This window comes from Pseudophryne corroboree, chromosome 6 (assembly GCF_028390025.1).
Source record: "Pseudophryne corroboree isolate aPseCor3 chromosome 6, aPseCor3.hap2, whole genome shotgun sequence".
NCBI classification, from domain to species: domain Eukaryota; kingdom Metazoa; phylum Chordata; class Amphibia; order Anura; family Myobatrachidae; genus Pseudophryne; species Pseudophryne corroboree.
In genome coordinates this window covers 100,285,353-100,305,703 of record NC_086449.1, presented here as the reverse complement: position 1 = coordinate 100,305,703, position 20,351 = coordinate 100,285,353, and the positions used below count along the sequence as shown (strand labels likewise).

At 45.3% G+C, this 20,351-nt stretch overlaps 1 protein-coding gene and 1 long non-coding RNA gene across 7 annotated transcripts in view; one reads left to right on the top strand and one right to left on the bottom strand.

Annotated features, from left to right (window-relative positions):
- Positions 1-20,351, top strand: part of PLPP5 (phospholipid phosphatase 5) — an 88,043-nt gene that overhangs the window by 32,051 nt on the left and 35,641 nt on the right. For both annotated transcript variants that reach the window (XM_063931533.1, XM_063931534.1), the window contains exons 2-3: positions 9,277-9,368; positions 15,961-16,069. In XM_063931533.1, coding sequence (XP_063787603.1) covers positions 9,298-9,368; positions 15,961-16,069 — 180 coding nt within the window. In that variant the 5' untranslated portion in view covers positions 9,277-9,297. The remainder of the gene's footprint in view (positions 1-9,276; positions 9,369-15,960; positions 16,070-20,351) is intronic.
- Positions 10,531-20,351, bottom strand: part of LOC134936484 (uncharacterized) — a 90,286-nt gene continuing 80,465 nt past the window's right edge. For all 5 annotated transcript variants that reach the window (XR_010180500.1, XR_010180499.1, XR_010180498.1 and 2 more), the window contains exons 3-4: positions 13,061-13,152; positions 10,531-10,859 (exon numbers count right to left, since the gene is read on the bottom strand). This is a non-coding gene — a long non-coding RNA (uncharacterized LOC134936484). The remainder of the gene's footprint in view (positions 10,860-13,060; positions 13,153-20,351) is intronic.

Here is a 20,351-nt window from a genome sequence, read left to right as displayed (position 1 = left end):
AAAACAGCTTATCTGTCCATTCAGAGAAGTCGTGGGTGAGTCATAAGTCCTGGTCCCGACGCGTTTCGTCCTGTAACGTAGGACTTCATCAAGGGGATACATAGTGGGAGCACAGCAGGGTATTTATGAGGTAGATCATTAGTCACATGACTACCAGGAAACAGACATCACTTCCTGTGAGGACTGGAATGTATTTACTATTACATTTTTAATATACCTCTACTCAGGCAAGTTAATATAAGTAAAAAGCAGATGTAGAACATATATTGCCATGAATACATAAAAACATAAAAACGAGGGATTTCTATACCAAAAAACGGCTCTGGAGCGGCTGTGAACCGCATTTTTGAGCCGCATGACGTCACTTCCGCCCGGCGCTGTGGAGAGCGGTTGTGCGCCATGTGACACGTGACGTCATGCGCACAACCGCTCTCCACAGCGCCGGGCGGAAGTGACGTCATGCGGCTCAAAAATGCGGTTCACAGCCGCTCCAGAGCCGTTTTTTGGTATAGAAATCCCTCGTTTTTATGTTTTTATGTATTCATGGCAATATATGTTCTACATCTGCTTTTTACTTATATTAACTTGCCTGAGTAGAGGTATATTAAAAATGTAATAGTAAATACATTCCAGTCCTCACAGGAAGTGATGTCTGTTTCCTGGTAGTCATGTGACTAATGATCTACCTCATAAATACCCTGCTGTGCTCCCACTATGTATCCCCTTGATGAAGTCCTACGTTACAGGACGAAACGCGTCGGGACCAGGACTTATGACTCACCCACGACTTCTCTGAATGGACAGATAAGCTGTTTTAATTTTATATCTTGTACGTATGCTACCTGCATTTTCTTCAGGACATTTTAACATTCACCAATAGGATTGGGCTGCTGCTCACATGGTGATTTCGTTTACGGACAGATAAGCTGTTTATACAATTTTATTTTTGTACGTGTGCTACCTACATTTACTTCAGGATTTGTTATATTAAAATTTCTTGTTTTATAAATATCTGTCCAGCCCTTGTGTACTGGAATCAGTACCTATTATCCAGCTTATTTTTCCATATTGGGACTAGCAAGGTCCCTAAAGCGTTAAACATTATTTATAATTCAAACAGTATACACTATGTTGGTTTTATTTCTGTTTTACATGTCCTAAAAAGCATCATCAGACTGAAGCTGTTCCCAAGGAAGCTAAGTCAATCCGTCTTAAACTTACACTTTGCACTTTTCACATGGTGAACTGGCTACATAAAAATTCTATAAATCCAGATTCTCGATAAACACCAGTAGGCGCTCTATTGCACTTCACTTTTTTTTTCATTTTATCCATTTACTGGGCACGAGCTGCCACCCATTGATCCATGGGGGGTGTCAAAATATTTTTTATCTGATCACATTGTATTTCACTTTTGTGTGTATAATTTCAGGATTAGCCTGGGCGCTGTTCTTCATTTTTTTTATATATATATATATATATATATATATATATATATATATATATATATATATACACACACACACTAGTTTTACGGACCCAGCATATACTGGGTCACCTCAGTCCCCACCCCCGTGATTGGCTCCACCCAGTTCTGGAACCCCCCCCCCCCCCATGCAAATCCTGCGTTTGCCACTGAGGCCTCCTCTTTTTATCTCCGTTATGCACACAGTACCACAGGGGGGTAAGCCCTCCCTGTCTTCTCCAACCAATCAGGTTATCGCACAAAATATAAATAAATACAAGTTACATTTCAAAAGTTAAGAATGAGATAAAGCACATTTCTGCTCCTTTTCATATATAACCAAACCAGTGGCTTTCCCAAACACAATCTGATAACCAGGTTCCTGTCTCTTTCACAAATGTAAATGTAACTTGCATTTCGATTGCATTCATCCTCTCACACATAGACAACATTCTTATACTGTAAATTAAACATAATCTGCATCCTACATAATACAGCCTAAGAAATGTTACATCAAACTGTTGGTAAACGAAACCCACTAGTTTGCATTCATAAAACACAATCTGAATTAGCAGCCCCTTGTGTCTCCATGCAAAACCAGTTTTGAATTATCACACCACAGGAGATGCTGAAAGCACAGTCTTCTTTCCGAACCTTCGTTTGTACCTGAAAGAAAACGTCTGCCGACCAAAAAGCCTGCTAATCGACACCCTGCTTTAGCTAGGACAATTAACATATGACTGGCTATGTACAAGTTGCTGAACAACAATTGTCAAGGTCTTTTTAGAAACAAAATACCTTGTACTTTCCTCATAAGTGCCCTGTCCATCAGTTTATCATTCACCAACTGCGCACAGCGCAGCAATATAACATATTAAGACACATTATTAAACATATTTTCTCTAACGTCCTAGTGGATGCTGGGGACTCCGTAAGGACCATGGGGATAGACGGGCTCCGCAGGAGACATGGGCACTTTAAGAAAGAATTTAGGTTCTGGTGTGCACTGGCTCCTCCCTCTATGCCCCTCCTCCAGACCTCAGTTTGATACTGTGCCCAGACGAGCTGGGTGCTTTTCAGTGAGCTCTCCTGAGTTTGCTGAGAGAAAGTATTTTGTTAGGTTTTTTATTTTCGGGGAGCTCTGCTGGCAACAGACTCCCTGCATCGTGGGACTGAGGGGAGAGAAGCAGCCCTACTCTCTGAAGCTAGATCCTGCTTCTTAGGCTACTGGACACCATTGGCTCCAGAGGGATCGTACGCAGGATCTCACCCTAGCCGTCCGATCCCAGAGCCGCGCCACCGTCCCCCTCGCAGAGCAAAGAAGACTTCACAGGCGGCAGAAGACTCCGTTCTTCACTGAGGTAACGCACAGCACTGCAGCTGTGCGCCATTGCTCCCACACACATCACATACTCCGGTCACTGTAAGGGTGCAGGGCGCGGGGGGGGGGGGGGGGCGCCCTGGGCAGCATTTGGGACCTCTTTTGGCAAAAGTTAAACATATATACAGCTGGGCACTGTATATATGTATGAGCCCCCGCCAAAAATTGCATATTTAAGCGGGACAGAAGCCCGCCGCCGAGGGGGCGGAGCTTCTTCCTCAGCACTCACCAGCGCCATTTTTTCTCCACAGCTCCGCTGAGAGGAAGCTCCCTAGGCTCTCCCCTGCAGATACACGGTAGAAGAGGGTAAAAAGAGAGGGGGGGCACATAATTAGGCGCAAAAAACAATATATAAACAGCAGCTACTGGGTTAACATTAAGTTACTGTGTTATTCCTGGGTTTATAGCGCTGGGGTGTGTGCTGGCATACTCTCTCTGTCTCTCCTAAGGGCCTTGTGGGGGAACTGTCTTCAAAAAGGGCATTCCCTGTGTGTGTGGTGTGTCGGTACGCTTGTCGACATGTCTGATGAGGAAGGCTATGTGGAAGCAGAGCGGGAGCAAATGAATGTGGTGTCTCCGCCGACTGCGCCGACACCTGATTGGATGGATATGTGGAAGGTTTTAAATGATAATGTTAATTCCTTGCATAAAAGGTTAGAAAGCCTCAGGACAGTCAGGGTCCCAACCCGTGCCTGATCCTATGTCGCAGAGGCCGTCAGGGTCTCAGAAGCGCCCACTATCCCAAATTGTTGACACAGATAGATGGATTCTGACTCCAGTGTCGATTACGATGATGCAAAGTTACAGCCAAAATTGGCTATATCCATCCGTTATATGATTATAGCAATTAAGGATGTGTTGCACATCACAGAGGAAATCCCAGTCCCTGACAAGAGGGTACATATGTATGGGGAAAAGAAGCCGGAGGTAACCTTTCCCCCCTCACACGAGCTAAATGAGTTATGTGAAAAGGCTTGGGAATCTCCAGATAAAAAACTGCAGATTTCCAAAAGGATTCTTATGGCGTATCCTTTCCCGCCAACGGACAGGTTACGCTGGGAATCCTCCCCTAAGGTGGACACAGCTTTAACACGCTTATCCAAGAAGGTAGCCCTGCCGTCACAGGATACGGCTACCCTCAAAGATGCTGCGGATCGCAAACAGGAGGTTACCCTGAAGTCCATTTATACACATTCAGGTACCTTACCGAGGCCGGCGATCGCGTCAGCCTGGGTGTGTAGTGCTGTAGCAGCATGGACGGATACCGTGTCTGAGGAAATTGATACCTTAGACAAGGATACTATATTGTTGACCTTGGGGCATATTAAAGACGCTGTCCTATATATGAGAGATGCTCAAAGAGACATTAGTCTACTGGGTTCTATAATAAATGCTATGTCAATTTCTGCCAGAAGGGTCCTGTGGACTCGGCAATGGACAGGTGATGTCGACTCAAAAAGGCATATGGAGGTTTTACCTTACAAGGGTGAGGAATTGTTTGGGGAGGGTCTCTCGGGCCTGGTCTACACAGCTACTGCTGGAAAGTCAAATTTTTTGCCATATGTTTCCTCACAGCCTAAGAGAGCACCGTATTATCAAATGCAGTCCTTTCGATCACAGAAAAACAAAGTCCGAGGTGCGTCCTTTCTTGCCAGAGGCAGGGGCAGAGGAAAGAAGCTGCACAACACAGCTAGTTCCCAGGAACAGAAGTCCTCCCCGGCCTCTACAAAATCCACCGCATGACGCTGGGGCTCCACAGGCGGAGCTAGGCCCGGTGGGGGCACGTCTTCGAAATTTCAGCCACAAGTGGGTTCACTCCCAGTTGGATCCCTGGGCAATAGATATTGTGTCTCAGGGATACAAGCTGGAATTCGAGGAGATGCCCCCTCACAGATACCTCAAATCGGCCCTGTCAGCTTACCCCCCACGAGAGGGAAATAGTGTTAACTGCAATTCACAAATTGTATCTTCAACAGGTGGTGGTCAAGGTTCCCCTCCTTCAACAAGGAAGGGGTTATTATTCGACCATGTTTGTAGTCCCGAAACCGGACGGTTCGGTCAGACCCATATTGAATTTAAAATCCCTGAACATATTACCTGAAAAGGTTCAAGTTCAAGATGGAATCGCTGAGAGCGGTCATCGCAAGCCTGGAAGGGGGAGATTTTATGGTGTCTCTGGACATAAAGGATGCATACATTCATGTCCCCATTTATCCACCTCATCAGGCGTACCTCAGATTGTGGTACAGGATTGTCATTACCAATTTCAGACGTTGCCGTTTGGTCTCTCCACGGCACCGAGAATATTTACCAAGGTAATGGCGGAAATGATGGTACTCCTGCGGAAGCAAGGAGTCACAATTATCCCATACTTGGACGATCTCATAAAAGCGAGATCAAGAGAGCAGTTGCTGATCAGCGTAGCACTTTCTCTGGAAGTGTTACGGCAACACGGCTGGATTCTAAATATTCCAAAGTCGCAGTTGGTTCCTACGACTCGTCTGCCTTTCCTGGGCATGATTCTAGACACAGACCAGAAAAGGGTTTATCTCCCGATGGAGAAAGCTCAGGAACTCATGACACTGGTCAGGAACCTATTAAAACCAAAACAGGTGTCAGTGCATCACTGCACTTGTGTCCTGGGAAAGATGGTGGCATCATATGAGGCCATTCCCTTCGGCAGGTTCCATGCGAGGACTTTTCAATGGGACTTACTGGACAAGTGGTCCGGATCACATCTTCAGATGCATCGGTTAATCACCCTATCCCCCAGGGCCAGGGTGTCACTCCTGTGGTGGCTGCAGAGCGCTCACCTTCTCGAGGGCCGCAGATTTGGCATTCAGGACTGGGTCCTGGTGACCACGGACGCAAGCCTCCGAGGTTGGGGTGCAGTCACACAGGGAAGAAATTTCCAAGGTCTGTGGTCAAGTCAAGAGACTTGCCTTCACATCAACATCCTGGAACTAAGGGCCATATACAACGCCCTACGTCAAGCGGAGACCCTGCTTCGCGACCAACCGGTTCTGATTCAGTCAGACAACATCACCGCAGTGGCTCATGTAAACCGCCAAGGCTGCACAAGGAGCAGAGTGGCGATGGCGGAAGCCACCAGAATTCTTTGCTGGGCTGAGAATCACGTAAGCGCACTGTCAGCAGTGTTCATCCCGGGAGTGGACAACTGGGAAGCAGACTTCCTCAGCAGACACGACCTCCACCCGGGAGAGTGGGGACTTCATCAGGAAGTCTTCGCACAGATTACAAGTCGGTGGGAACTGCCACAGGTGGACATGATGGCATCCCGCCTCAACAAAAAGCTACAGAGGTATTGCGCCAGGTCAAGAGACCATCAGGCGATAGCTGTAGACGCCTTGGTGACACCGTGGGTGTTCAAGTCGGTCTATGTATTTCTTCCTCTCATACCCAAGGTGCTGAGGATAATAAGAAAAAGAGGAGTGAGAACAATACTCATTGTTCCAGATTGGCCACGAAGGACTTGGTATCCAGATCTGCAAGAAATGCTCACAGTTGACACGTGGCCTCTTCCTCTAAGACAGGACTTGTTGCAACAGGGGCCCTGTCTGTTCTAAGACTTACCGCGGCTGCGTTTGACGGCATGGCGGTTGAACGCCGGATCCTAGCAGAGAAAGGCATTCCGGATGAGGTCATTCCTACGCTGATAAAGGCTAGGAAGGACGTGTCAGCTCAACATTATCACCGTATATGGCGAAAATATGTTGCTTGGTGTGAGGCCAGGAATGCTCCTACGGAGGAATTCCAGCTGGGCCGTTTCCTTCACTTCCTACAGTCCGGAGTGAATTTGGGCCTAAAATTGGGTTCCATTAAGGTCCAGATTTCGGCCCTATCCATTTTCTTTCAAAAGGAGTTGGCTTCTCTACCTGAAGTTCAGACGTTTGTAAAGGGAGTGCTGCATATTCAGCCCCCTTTTGTGGCACCTTGGGATCTTTAACGTGGTGTTGAGTTTCCTGAAATCCCACTGGTTTGAACCACTCAAAACGGTGGAGTTGAAATATCTCACGTGGAAGGTGGTCATGCTATTAACCTTGGTTTCGGCTAGGCGTGTGTCAGAGTTGGCGGCTTTGTCACATAAAAGCCCCTATCTGGTTTTCCATGCGGATAGAGCAGAATTGCGGACCCGTCCACAATTTCTGCCGAAAGTGGTTTCATCCTTTCATATAAACCAACCTATTGTGGTGCCTGTGGCTACTACTGACTTGGAGGATTCCGAGTTACATGATGTGGTCAGGGCTTTGAAGGTTTATGTAGCCAGAACGGCTAGGGTCAGGAAAACAGACTCTTTGTTTATCCTGTATGCTTCCAACAAGCTTGGTGCTCCTGCTTCAAAGCAAACTATTGCTCGCTGGATCTGTAACACGATTCAGCAGGCTCATTCTGCGGTTGGATTGCCGCTGCCAAAATCAGTTAAGGCCCATTCCACTAGGAAGGTGGGCTCTTCTTGGGCGGCTGCCCGAGGGGTCTCGGCATTACAGCTTTGCCGAGCGGCTACTTGGTCAGGTTCAAACACTTTTCCAAAGTTCTACAAGTTTGATACCCTGGCTGAGGAGGACCTTGTGTTTGCTCAATCGATGCTGCAGAGTCATCCGCACTCTCCCGCCCGTTTGGGAGCTTTGGTATAATCCCCATGGTCCTTACGGAGTCCCCAGCATCCACTAGGACGTTAGAGAAAATAAGATTTTACTTACCGGTAAATCTATTTCTCGTAGTCCGTAGTGGATGCTGGGCGCCCGTCCCAAGTGCGGACTTCTTCTGCAATACTTGTATATAGTTATTGCTTCAATAAGGGTTAAGTTATGGTTGCATCAGGGTTTGACCTGATGCTCTGTTATTTGTCATACTGTTAACTGGTTGTTATCACATGTTATACGGTGTGATTGGTGTGGCTGGTATGAATCTTGCCCTGGATTACCAAAATCCTTTCCTTGTACTGTCAGCTCTCCTGGGCACAGTTTCTCTAACTGAGGTCTGGAGGAGGGGCATAGAGGGAGGAGCCAGTGCACACCAGAACCTAAATTCTTTATTAAAGTGCCCATGTCTCCTGCGGAGCCCGTCTATCCCCATGGTCCTTACAGAGTCCCCAGCATCCACTACGGACTACGAGAAATAGATTTACCGGTAAGTAAAATCTTACTTTAAATACCTGGTGCCTAGCACCCACAACACATTTAAAGCTGGCGCCTAGCGCCAGTGCACAGTTTAAAAGTGGCGACAAGCGCCCATTGTCCTCCTAATGGTGCTGGGCACTAGGGGTTAACCCCTTCAGTGCCACGGCCGCCATTGTCCATGTGGCCACCAGGGCTGTCTGGCCACACCCTCTAAATGTGTTTATTAGGGTTTCATTCCTGTGTGATCTTGATCTCAAAGTATTAGCGTAATAGGGTTCTAATAATGTATCCAGGTTTTTACCCTTGATGAAGTGAGATGAAATTTAGGCTATGGCAGAAATGTGATCGGGTCTAATTTTAACAAGTTGTGTGTGTTTTTTTTTTGTTTTTTGTTTTTTTTGTGATGCTAAAATGGCATTTAAAGATGCATTCATTTTCCTTTTTAAAACAAACGCACCAGGTTTTGCTATAAAAAATATAAAACAATAAGCCTCTTTAAATTCCACAACACATATCCCTGTTAACCTGTGACTTTGATTTAGTTCATTCAATAAACCCCACAATGTCTCGCTACCAGGTTCTCTGAGTAAGAATAGAATATTCTACCGTATTCAATATAAAATACTTTTACTCGCACACAAGGCCATTAACCAAACTATACCAACGTACATCACTTCACTTATCTCAAAATATCTCCCAACCAAGATCTGTGTCTCTCATTACTCGCTCCCACTCACGATTGCAGGACTTTCATCGGGCTGCACCCACTCTGTGGGCTGCCCTACCACGTAGAATAAGACTCTTCTCTAGTGTCCAAACTTTCAAGCGTTCCCTGAAAATTCACCTCTTCAGGCAAGCGTATCAAATTCCAGAACCGCCCACATAACTTTCATAAACCGTCCTATCAAATTGCATCCACTCTGCACAGTCCACACATATCCTCACATGTCTTCTCACCCTTCCTCCAGTCCCCGGTTCATCATTGCTGTGTGACCATATCATACAGACCACCAAGAACCTTTGCAATCTGGTGGACAACTGTGCAATAGATAGCACCTATCCTTGTGTATTAATGCCTATTTCCCTATAGATTGTAAGCTTGCGAGCAGGGCCTTCCTACCTCTATGACTGTTTATTACCCAGTTTTGTTATATCATTGTTTCCAATTGTAAAGCGCAATGGAATTTGCTGCACTATATAAGAAACTGTAAATAAATAAAGGGCAGGTATGTACATTTCTGGGGCTGTGGACAATGAGGTATTTTACCAGCTGTTTCTTACTTTTACAGGCTCTGACCTTTAACACCAGGATGAACAAGAGGATCCTGGAAGGCTTTGCAGCTGAATTCTGCATCCGGGTACTGCTGCTAGGAATCTTTCTGTGAGTCCTACTATCTGTGTGTGCTACCACCTACACAAAATGTGAATGCAGCCTACTAATTACACAGAATCTAGTGACCTCTCTCATGGTTAACGAATACTCGAGGCACTAGATCCTAGCAAATTAGCGGTTTCGCCTCCTTATGGTTTAAAAACAAAATAAACGAAAAATGCATGTTGGATATATACAGGCAGTCTGTCTCTCGAATAGGGTTTATGCAACAATATTAAATTGATTGTTTTTAGAATAACTTCAGATTATGGGGGTTATTCAGATTCCAAAGGATCTGTGGCGGGATGCGCAAAGTACCGATTATCGGTTCTTTGTGCATGCGTAGGACCTGTTCTGCGCATGTGTGAATGGGTCTTGTGACGTAGCACGCAGTCCGGCATCAGACTGTCAGTGATTGACAGGCTGATGCCATTTGAGGATCAGGGAGGTGGCGACGATAGCTGCCACTTCTCCGAATTGAGGCGTGTAGCTGCTATTTAGGGTGAGGGAAGAGACCGTGGGTCTGTGGTTGCATGGAGATTTCCTGGCCTCTGTAATGGATGGCTTTCATATTACTATGGGTTCTGCAAGCTGCCCAATGGTGAGTGACTGATCCATCACGGGCGCAGGTCGAATCACTACTGCAGCAGGAGGCATCTGCTTGTAATAGAGTCCTCCTGCTGCGTTGCCATACAGCAGTTGTGCCAGATCTCTTCTGCCATAGTGATACCCCAATGGTATTAAAAGGTAGTGGCAGCATTCCCAGTTACATAGAAGTGCTGAAACCATGCCCAAGCAGTCTGATCCTCCCCTCTATAGATTGTAAGCTATGTCTTGGCTACATAATTATGCTAATGACCTACTATAATTTTGTATTTGTGTGAAACTGTTAATTTGCTTGTATTAACCTGTGCACATGTGACTTGTCCCTTTGATTCCTCTGGCTACTTACAAATAAATGATGATAATCTTAACAGTGTAGTATTCTAAGGAAGGCTGGTACCAATACCACAATAGAAAAAAAAAGAACCTAAGTAGCACAACTAAAAACTGCACAGGGGTAGAGGAAAGTAACAAGGCTGGTGGTGGCACTGAAAGGAGTAATCGCTTCCCATCTGAACTTGCATTCTCCATTATGCTTTTTCCCCTCAAAATGCTACACACTACCCCATAACAATGTGACATTTTTTATTTTTGTGATTTTTGCTAATTTATTAAAAAAAAAAAAAAATAAGATCACATGTACAGAAGTATTCACAGCCTTTACTCAATACTTTGTTGATGCACCTTTGGCAGCAATTACAGTCTCAAGTCTTTTTGAATATGATACCACAAGCTTGGCGCACCTATCTTTGGGCATTTTTGCTCATTCCTCTTTGCAGCACCTCTCAATCGCCATCAGGTTGAATGGGATAATTGGATTATCCTGGTCGGATATGCTACCCATACCAAGGTTGTACGGATTCATAGCCTGGCTGTTGAGCAAATGTGTTTTTCATCCTATTGAAAAGAAAGAAGCTATCAACAAGTCATGTTATCTTGTATTCAGGGGCTGAAAGAAACCTAATAAGACCAAACATTCCATCAATATCGACAATACTTAAACTTTTTTTCAAGATGGTCTTTATAAAAGCTTGGCAAGAAGTACCCTCAAGGTCCAAATGTCTGCTCTAAGATCACCGCTGCGTAAAAAGCTAGCGGTTAAGGAAGATGTCATGAAAATCTGCCAGGCAAGAAGATGAAACCTTTATTTCACCCACTTCTGGCACCCTGAGTCCTAAATTTTGGTGTTTGAGACACTCAGAATCTGCCTGAGCCTTTGCAAGACTACTTTTTTTTTTTTATAGTCTCACTACGCTGTTACGTTCCTGATTGCTATTGCAGTATACCAGCGCGGAGTGTCTCAGAATTCTCCCTCTATGGGTGTCATGGACACCCACAGAGGGGGCTCTCCTACCACACCAGTATTCCATTGGTGGGATCCCGTCCATCGGTATGCTGACTAAGAGTCCATTCTTATCCTAAATAAAGACACGGGTATCTCTTGGATCAAACCCTGTTTTTCTACCTAAGGTTATTTTTCAATTCTATGGACCAGGATTTTGTTCTTCCTTCATTACTGTATGCCCTAAATCCAGGAATGAAAAAGAAAGCAAATGACTTTCCTTTTTATATATGGTTAGTATAAAATGTAGAAAAGCAATTAAGAAATGTGAGGTCTTAAATCTTGTGCTAGATGGAAAAACTGCTGCTTTCTATACTCACTGTACACTGTCAAGAAAGGAGAAATGGCAGTATGAATGCACAACTACTAAAGCTATGGTTTCTTCCATGAACTGAGAAGGATTAGACGTTATTGTCAAGCTCATCTTCATATGGAACCCACCAATAGTGGAGTCAGCTTTATCATAACCCCACTGCGTACTTGTTGGAGGAGGAAATGGAAACTGGAAACTTATAGCTGCTACTCTAGATTCCTTGACTCCTTCATGGCATTAGTCATTCTCTTTAAAGAGTATTATGGCGTGTTGTGTAAGATCTTACAATTTGGGGAGAATGAGAAAACAACACACCTAGAGGTGTGGCCATATATACCATCCAGGTGTATGTACTCTCTATGGAGAATTAATCACAATATTTGTTGCCATAGAGGACTGAAAGAAGCCAGATTAGCAGGGAATAGGGACCAATGAAGAGTTTTTGTAGCCTATATTGCATGAATTTGCTTAAGCTCTGAAAATAAGTTGTGTGCTGTTTGGATGCCTAACTCTTCTGACCAAATAGGTGGAATTGGGTTGGGAAAGGATTTGTTGTCTAGGCTATTTCAGTAACTGGGTTCATGCAAATGTGACCCTTGCAGACCAGCACTTGGCATATTGTAGATGCAGGTACATGTTTGGTCTTCTCTAGCTGTAAATCAGGCACATATTCAGCAATAGCATTGACTTGTTGAGTCACATTATTATGACCACCAGCTAATAGCTAGTCAGCAGCTAGACACATGTCTGGTAGCCCCTAGGTTTGACTGTAGCGTGTCTATCAGCACTTGCGTACCTTTGTCAGGATTTGATTGTCAGCTACAATTGTTTGGGTGTCAGACACCCATAACAATTGAATTGCCCACATTGTGTCATAGTTGCAGTGCGATGTGACTAGTACATGCCGGTAGACTACTGATTTTGTTTTATATTTTTCGCACTATGGAGCACCGTCTATCATTGTTTTGAGGGGGGGGGGGGAGATAAGTACAAAAATTTAACTGTGCAGGATCCACAAATTATGTGCATCACTGATAAGTCCATTCTCCCATATGAATAGGTAATTACAGAACCTTTATGCTACTCCTCCAACTCGGTTTTACTTTTAGGGGTCAATGAAGGAGTGATTCCAAACCAATGTGGCTTAACAAAGATTAAGGAACTAATGCCAAAAGGAGGTGAGCTTTCTAAAAGTATAAACATGATGGGAAGGCGGAGTCATTACAGTACTATAAGGATTGTAACAAAATATGCAAAAAAGAAATCAGAGCGTCTAAAATAGAAACTGAAAAGCTAATAGCAAAGGAAAGTAAATCCAACCCCAAAAAGTTCTTTAAATTCATCAACAGCAAAAGATTAGAGTATAGGCCCTTTAAAAGGCAAATTGGGCGTCCTAATCAAAGACAATGACATAGCAGAAAAATTAATCATGGTTTTTCTTACCTGTATTCACAAGAGGACCAGACGGTGGGATTGACGCATAACCTCCGCAATTCTGTCCCACTGCTTAATGCTTATTTAAGTGAGGACGTAGTCTGTGACAGATTTAAAATAAAAAAATTAAGATTAATAAATCACCTGGTCCCGACTGAATTTTCCCAAGGGTTATCATGGAGCTACACTCTGAATTAGCAAGACCCCTATATTTGAATTTTCAATGACTCTTACATCAGGCATGGTCCCCAAAGACCGGCGTGTTGCGGAAGTAGTGCTGATATTTAAAAAGGTAAGTAAATCTGAACCGGGTAATTATAGACCAGTAAGTCTTACATCTATAGTGGGGAAAGTACTGGAAGGTATTTTAAGAGATTGAATACATGAGCTTCTTGAAACCAATAAGGTTATTAATAGGAACCAACACGGATTTGTGAAAGATGGATCATGTCAAACTAACTTAATAAGCTTTTATGAGACAGCTAGTGCAAACCTAGATCAAGGTAAAGAGGTGGATATAATCTTTTTAGACTTTGCTAAAGCTTTTGATACAGTACCTCACATGAGACTTATCTACAAATTAAGAGAACTTAGGCTAGGGAGCACAGTATACACTTGGGTTAGAAATTGGTTGGATAAAAGGGAGCAGTGAGTGGTGGTAAATAGTACTTCAGTCCAATTGGAAAAACGTTCCAATTTTTGTGCTACAAGGGTCTGTACTTGGACCAGTATTTAACATTTTTTCCCCCATAAATTATCTAGAAGTAGGTCTAGAGTACAGTGTAAATTTTTGCAGATGCCAAACTCTGTAAGGTTATTGTCAGGAATCGACTTACTGCAGCTGCACCTGTCCGCCGGTGCAACCTCCGTCTGGGGCTCCCATGTCTCGCTGCCACTGGTCACCTTGTCGTTAAATGCTATTCTGGGCCTAAGGACACTCCTGTTGTCAGCAGGCGTGAATGCACGCCGCATTCCCGCCAAACCACTGCATGGGCGCTGCCATGACAGTCCCCGTCAGCTCTTCCGCATCAGCCAATCCAGAGCCTGGCCGCACCTCCCATTCACTCCCAACCAATACCTGCAGACTGGGGGGTATATCAGGAGCAGCAGGGTGAGTCAGTCCTTGCCTTGGACTTCGTGTCATTCCTCTGACCTGTGTCCCTGGCTCCGTTCTCCAGTTCCTCTTTGTACCTGCTCTGCCTTCCAGTCTGGTCCTGCACTACCGTGGAACCACAAGCACCAGCAACCCGGGTACCTGTGATCAGCTTCACACCTTATCCAACTACAGTGTGCTCCAGCCCTCTGCAGTAGAGACTCTCCTCCAGGTGCATCTTGTTAACCTACACCTGTTCGTCAGCCTGCAAGCTGCCAGTGTTATTCCAACCTGCACTGAGGATTTAAACCATTTGTTCCTGTCTCCTGCAAACGGTTACCTGGCTCGCTATTCCCACCATCATCCCTGCTGTGCTCCACGATCCAGGAACCATCAGTTCCCATACCGATACATCGTCCCCTGATCGATTGTTACCCACATCACAGACTTTGCCATAAACTTTCAGCTTCCACGCGGTTCCACCCACAATTGCATATTTTCTGTTGTCATCAGTATTCCTGCTGCCATATTGTTTGAATCAGTTGCTAAATAAACAACACAGCGCACAAATCTTATCCAGCCTCCTCGTTTTCTCCATCCCATCTCCACTGACCCACTAGTGCCCTCTCCGGGAACACAAACTAGACAGAGCCTGACAGTTATAAATTAGGAGGGGGATGCTAAGTCTCTAAAGAACGACTTATTTAGATTGGAAACATAGGCAGCAAAATAGAGAATTCAGTTCAGTGTACACAAATGTAAGGTAATGCACTTTGGTAGCAAGAACAAATACTACCTACGTACTAAATGGGAAGAAACTAGGGAATTCTGTACTGGAAAAAGATTTAGGTGTTCACATAGATAACAAACTTAGCTGTAGGAATGCAGCATAAAAGGCAAACAAGGTATTAGAATGCATAAAGCAGGGAACTGATGCAAGGGATGAGTGTTATAATCCCATTATATAAATCACTAGTGAGGCCACATCTCGAATACTGTGCACAACTATGGGCACCGTACTACAAAAAGGATATCCTGGAACTAAAAAAGGTTCAAAGACGGACGACCAAATTAATTAAGGGGATGGAGATGCTAGAATGCAAGGAAAGGCTTGATAGGCTAGGCATGTTTACACTGGAAAAAAGGAGATTAAGAGTGGACATGATTAACATTTACAAATATATAAGGGGTCAATACACAGCTAACGGGGGATTTGTTTTTGTAAGAACATTACAAAGGACCCGTGGACACCTGCTTAAGTTAGAGAAGAGGAGATTTCGCACACAGACGGAAATGTTTCTTCACAGTAAGGACGATGTGCATTTGGAATTCCCTGCCTGAGCGAGTAGTAATAGCGGACTCGGACGTTACTTTTAAGAATGGGCTAGATAAATTCCTAATGGATAAGGATATACATTGTTATGGTGGGTAAATCAAGCACTATATAGTAATAAAATAAAATGACAAAAAGAGGAATTGACATAACAGCTAAACATTCACTACAGTTAAAATTAGTCTTAAAAATATAAGTGTAGGAGATCACTAACAGGTTGAACTCCATGGACAAATTCTTTTTTCAAACGGTTACTAATTAGGGGCAACGTTCTTGTCTCCCGTGAGTGCGGCTATATGTTGCGCCTACGGGACCACCAGACTCGATGACTTTTGACTGCAGACTACAAGGGGTGCGATTTTAGGTGCCATTGCATTGGCAACTCGAGCCCTTTGTCCTGAATTGAATTGACCCCTTAATGTAGATCTTCTGTAAAAATGTAGTTCATAATTTTTTTTTTTTTCTCACCTCTCTGCTCCATAGGTTGACAGAAATGATGCACCCTTTCCAACGAGTGATACAGCCGGAGGAAATGTGGCTTTATAGAAATCCATATGTGATCTCTGATCGGGTCCCCACTAACAGTATGTTTGTAAGTTTCCATAGGTACTAGACAATACTAGTGTAAAGGAACTGCTCCTCCTTCCCTTTTTTTTTTTACTTTTTTTTTTTTTCTGTAGACCATAAACGCAACTCTATCTTCAGAGGTTTTGGCAAAGGGGTCAGTATATTTAGTACGAAACGGTGTGTGATGTATTCAGTTTAATTGGTCCTTTAAATTTTTTAGCTAAAAAGTGTCGTATAGTAAATTTAGCCCTTTTTTTTTTTTTCTCCTTAGTTTTGTCTAATTTATAATTGGCTGAATAAAGGAATTTGTTATTATTTTTACATTTTATTTATATGGCACCACAAGGGGTTCGCAGCATCATACATATGGCACACATTAGAACAATACAAGGTCCACAGAACTTTAAAGTAACTGAAACTATAACAGCACAGATAACAATTAGCACCACAATTCTCAGCTGAGATGCAAAGCAGTACATCTAGGGCCGGGCAGTCAGTGGAAGAAATGAACGAGAGAAGATGAGGGTATAGATTATCGCTGAGTAGAAGAGAGCTGTAATTGAAGTGTAAGAAGAGGGCTGTGAGAACAGAAGTGAAGAAGGCGCTGCTCCAAGGAGCTCACAATCTAGGGGGAGGGGGGATTACATGAGGTGTGAGCAAGCGGAACATGGCCTGATCGTAGGAAGTAAGCGAGGCAGGGCCGTCGGGCAGCTCTGCGGCGGATCGGTCTGTGTGTAGGGCCCATAAGACTCACGAGCAGCCTCTGCTGATTAAAGTGCTGTAGGCTGTATCTGTATACGAAATGGTACGTTACACTGTTCTCTAGGAAAAATAAGATTTTACTCACCGGTAAATCTATTTCTCGTAGTCCGTAGTGGATGCTGGGAACTCCGTAAGGACCATGGGGAATAGACGGGCTCCGCAGGAGACTGGGCACTCTAAAAGAAAGATTAGGTACTATCTGGTGTGCACTGGCTCCTCCCTCTATGCCCCTCCTCCAGACCTCAGTTAGGATACTGTGCCCGGAAGAGCTGACACAATAAGGAAGGATTTTGAATCCCGGGTAAGACTCATACCAGCCACACCAATCACACCGTATAACTCGTGATACTATACCCAGTTAACAGTATGAAGTATAACTGAGCCTCTCAACAGATGGCTCAACAATAACCCTTTAGTTAGGCAATAACTATATACAAGTATTGCAGACAATCCGCACTTGGGATGGGCTCCCAGCATCCACTACGGACTACGAGAAATAGATTTACCGGTGAGTAAAATCTTATTTTCTCTGACGTCCTAGTGGATGCTGGGAACTCCGTAAGGACTATGGGGATTATACCAAAGCTCCCAAACGGGCGGGAGAGTGCGGATGACTCTGCAGCACCGAATGAGAGAACTCAAGGTCCTCCTCAGCCAGGGTATCAAATTTGTAGAATTTAGCAAACGTGTTTGCCCCTGACCAAGTTGCAGCTCGGCAAAGTTGTAAAGCCGAGACCCCTCGGGCAGCCGCCCAAGATGAGCCCACTTTCCTTGTGGAATGGGCTTTTACTGATTTAGGATGCGGCAATCCAGCCGCAGAATGCGCCAGCTGAATTGTGCTACAAATCCAGCGAGCAATAGTCTGCTTAGAAGCAGGAGCACCTAGTTTGTTGGGTGCATACAGGATAAAAAGCGAGTTAGTTTTCCTGACTCCAGCCGTCCTGGAAACATAAATTTTCAAGGCCCTGACTACGTCCAGTAACTTGGAATCTTCCAAGTCCCTAGTAGCCACAGGCACTACAATAGGTTGGTTCAAGTGAAAAGCTGATACCACCTTAGGGAGAAACTGGGGACGAGTCCTCAATTCTGCCCTATCCATATGGAAAATCAGATAAGGGCTTTTACATGACAAAGCCGCCAATTCTGACACATGCCTGGCCGAAGCCAAGGCCAATAACATGACCACTTTCCACGTGAGATATTTCAGATCCACAGTTTTAAGTGGCTCAAACCAATGTGATTTCAGGAAACTCAACACCACGTTGAGATCCCAAGGTGCCACAGGAGGCACAAAAGGGGGCTGAATATGTAGCACACCCTTTACAAATGTCTGAACTTCAGGCAGTGAAGCCAGTTCTTTCTGGAAGAAAATCGACAGAGCCGAAATCTGGACCTTAATGGAACCCAATTTTAGGCCCATAGTCACTCCCGACTGTAGGAAGTGCAGAAAACGACCCAGCTGAAATTCCTCAGTAGGGGCCTTCCTGGCCTCACACCACGCAACATATTTTCGCCAAATACGGTGATAATGGTTTGCGGTTACTTCTTTCCTAGCTTTTATCAGTGTAGGAATGACTTCCTCCGGAATGCCCTTTTCCTTTAGGATCCGGAATTCAACCGCCATGCCGTCAAACGCAGCCGCGGTAAGTCTTGGAACAGACAGGGCCCCTGCTGTAGCAGATCCTGTCTGAGCGGTAGAGGCCATGGGTCCTCTGATATCATTTCTTGAAGTTCTGGGTACCAAGCTCTTCTTGGCCAATCCGGAACCACGAGTATCGTTCTTACTCCTCGCCTTCTTATTATTCTCAGTACCTTTGGTATGAGAGGCAGAGGAGGGAACACATAAACCGACTGGTACACCCACGGTGTCACTAGAGCGTCCACAGCTATCGCCTGAGGGTCCCTTGACCTGGCGCAATATCTCTTTAGCTTTTTGTTGAGGCGGGACGCCATCATGTCCACCTGTGGCCTTTCCCAACGGTTTACCAACAGTTGGAAGACTTCTGGATGAAGTCCCCACTCTCCCGGGTGTAGGTCGTGTCTGCTGAGGAAGTCTGCTTCCCAGTTGTCCACTCCCGGAATGAACACTGCTGACAGTGCTAAGACGTGATTTTCCGCCCATCGGAGAATCCTTGTGGCTTCTGCCATCGCCATCCTGCTTCTTGTGCCGCCCTGTCGGTTTACATGGGCGACTGCCGTGATGTCTGATTGGATCAGTACCGGCTGGTTTTGAAGCAGGGGCCTTGCCTGACTTAGGGCATTGTAAATGGCCCTCAGTTCCAGAATATTTATGTGTAGGGACGACTCCTGACTTGACCAAAGTCCTTGGAAATTTCTTCCCTGTGTGACTGCCCCCCAGCCTCGAAGGCTGGCATCCGTGGTCACCAGGACCCAGTCCTGTATGCCGAATCTGCGGCCCTCTAGAAGATGAGCACTCTGCAGCCACCACAGCAGAGACACCCTGGTCCTTGGAGACAGGGTTATCAGCCGATGCATCTGAAGATGCGATCCCGACCACTTGTCCAAGAGGTCCCACTGAAAAGTTCTTGCATGGAACCTGCCGAATGGAATTGCTTCGTATGAAGCTACCATTTTTCCGAGGACTCGTGTGCAGTGATGCACCGATACCTGTTTTGGTTTCAGGAGGTCTCTGACTAGAGATGACAGCTCCTTGGCTTTCTCCTGCGGGAGAAACACTTTTTTCTGTTCTGTGTCCAGAACCATCCCCAGGAACAGTAGGCGTGTGGAAGGAACCAGTTGTGACTTTGGAATGTTTAGAATCCATCCGTGCTGTTGTAGCACCTCCCGAGATAGTGCTACTCCGACCAACAACTGCTCCTTGGACCTCGCCTTTATAAGGAGATCGTCCAAGTACGGGATAATTAAAACTCCCTTTTTTCGAAGGAGTATCATCATTTCTGCCATTACCTTGGTAAACACCCTCGGTGCCGTGGACAGTCCAAACGGCAGTGTCTGGAATTGGTAATGGCAATCCTGTACCACAAATCTGAGGTACTCCTGGTGAGGATGGTAAATGGGGACATGCAGGTAAGCATCCTTGATGTCCAGGGATACCATGTAATCCCCCTCGTCCAGGCTTGCAATAACCGCCCTGAGCGATTCCATCTTGAACTTGAATTTTTTTATGTGTGTGTTCAAGGATTTCAAATTTAAAATGGGTCTCACCGAACCGTCCGGTTTTGGTACCACAAACAGTGTGGAATAGTAACCCCGTCCTTGTTGAAGTAGGGGCACCTTGACTATCACCTGCTGGGAATACAGCTTGTGAATTGCCTCTAGCACAGCCTCCCTGCCCGAGGGAGTTGTCGGCAAGGCAGATTTGAGGAAACGGCGGGGGGGAGGTGCCTCGAATTCCAGCTTGTACCCCTGAGATACTACTTGAAGGATCCAGGGATCCACCTGTGAGCGAGCCCACTGATCGCTGAAATTTTTGAGGCGGCCCCCCACCGTACCTGGCTCCGCCTGTGGAGCCCCACCGTCATGCGGCGGACTTGGAAGAAGCGGGGGAGGACTTTTGTTCCTGG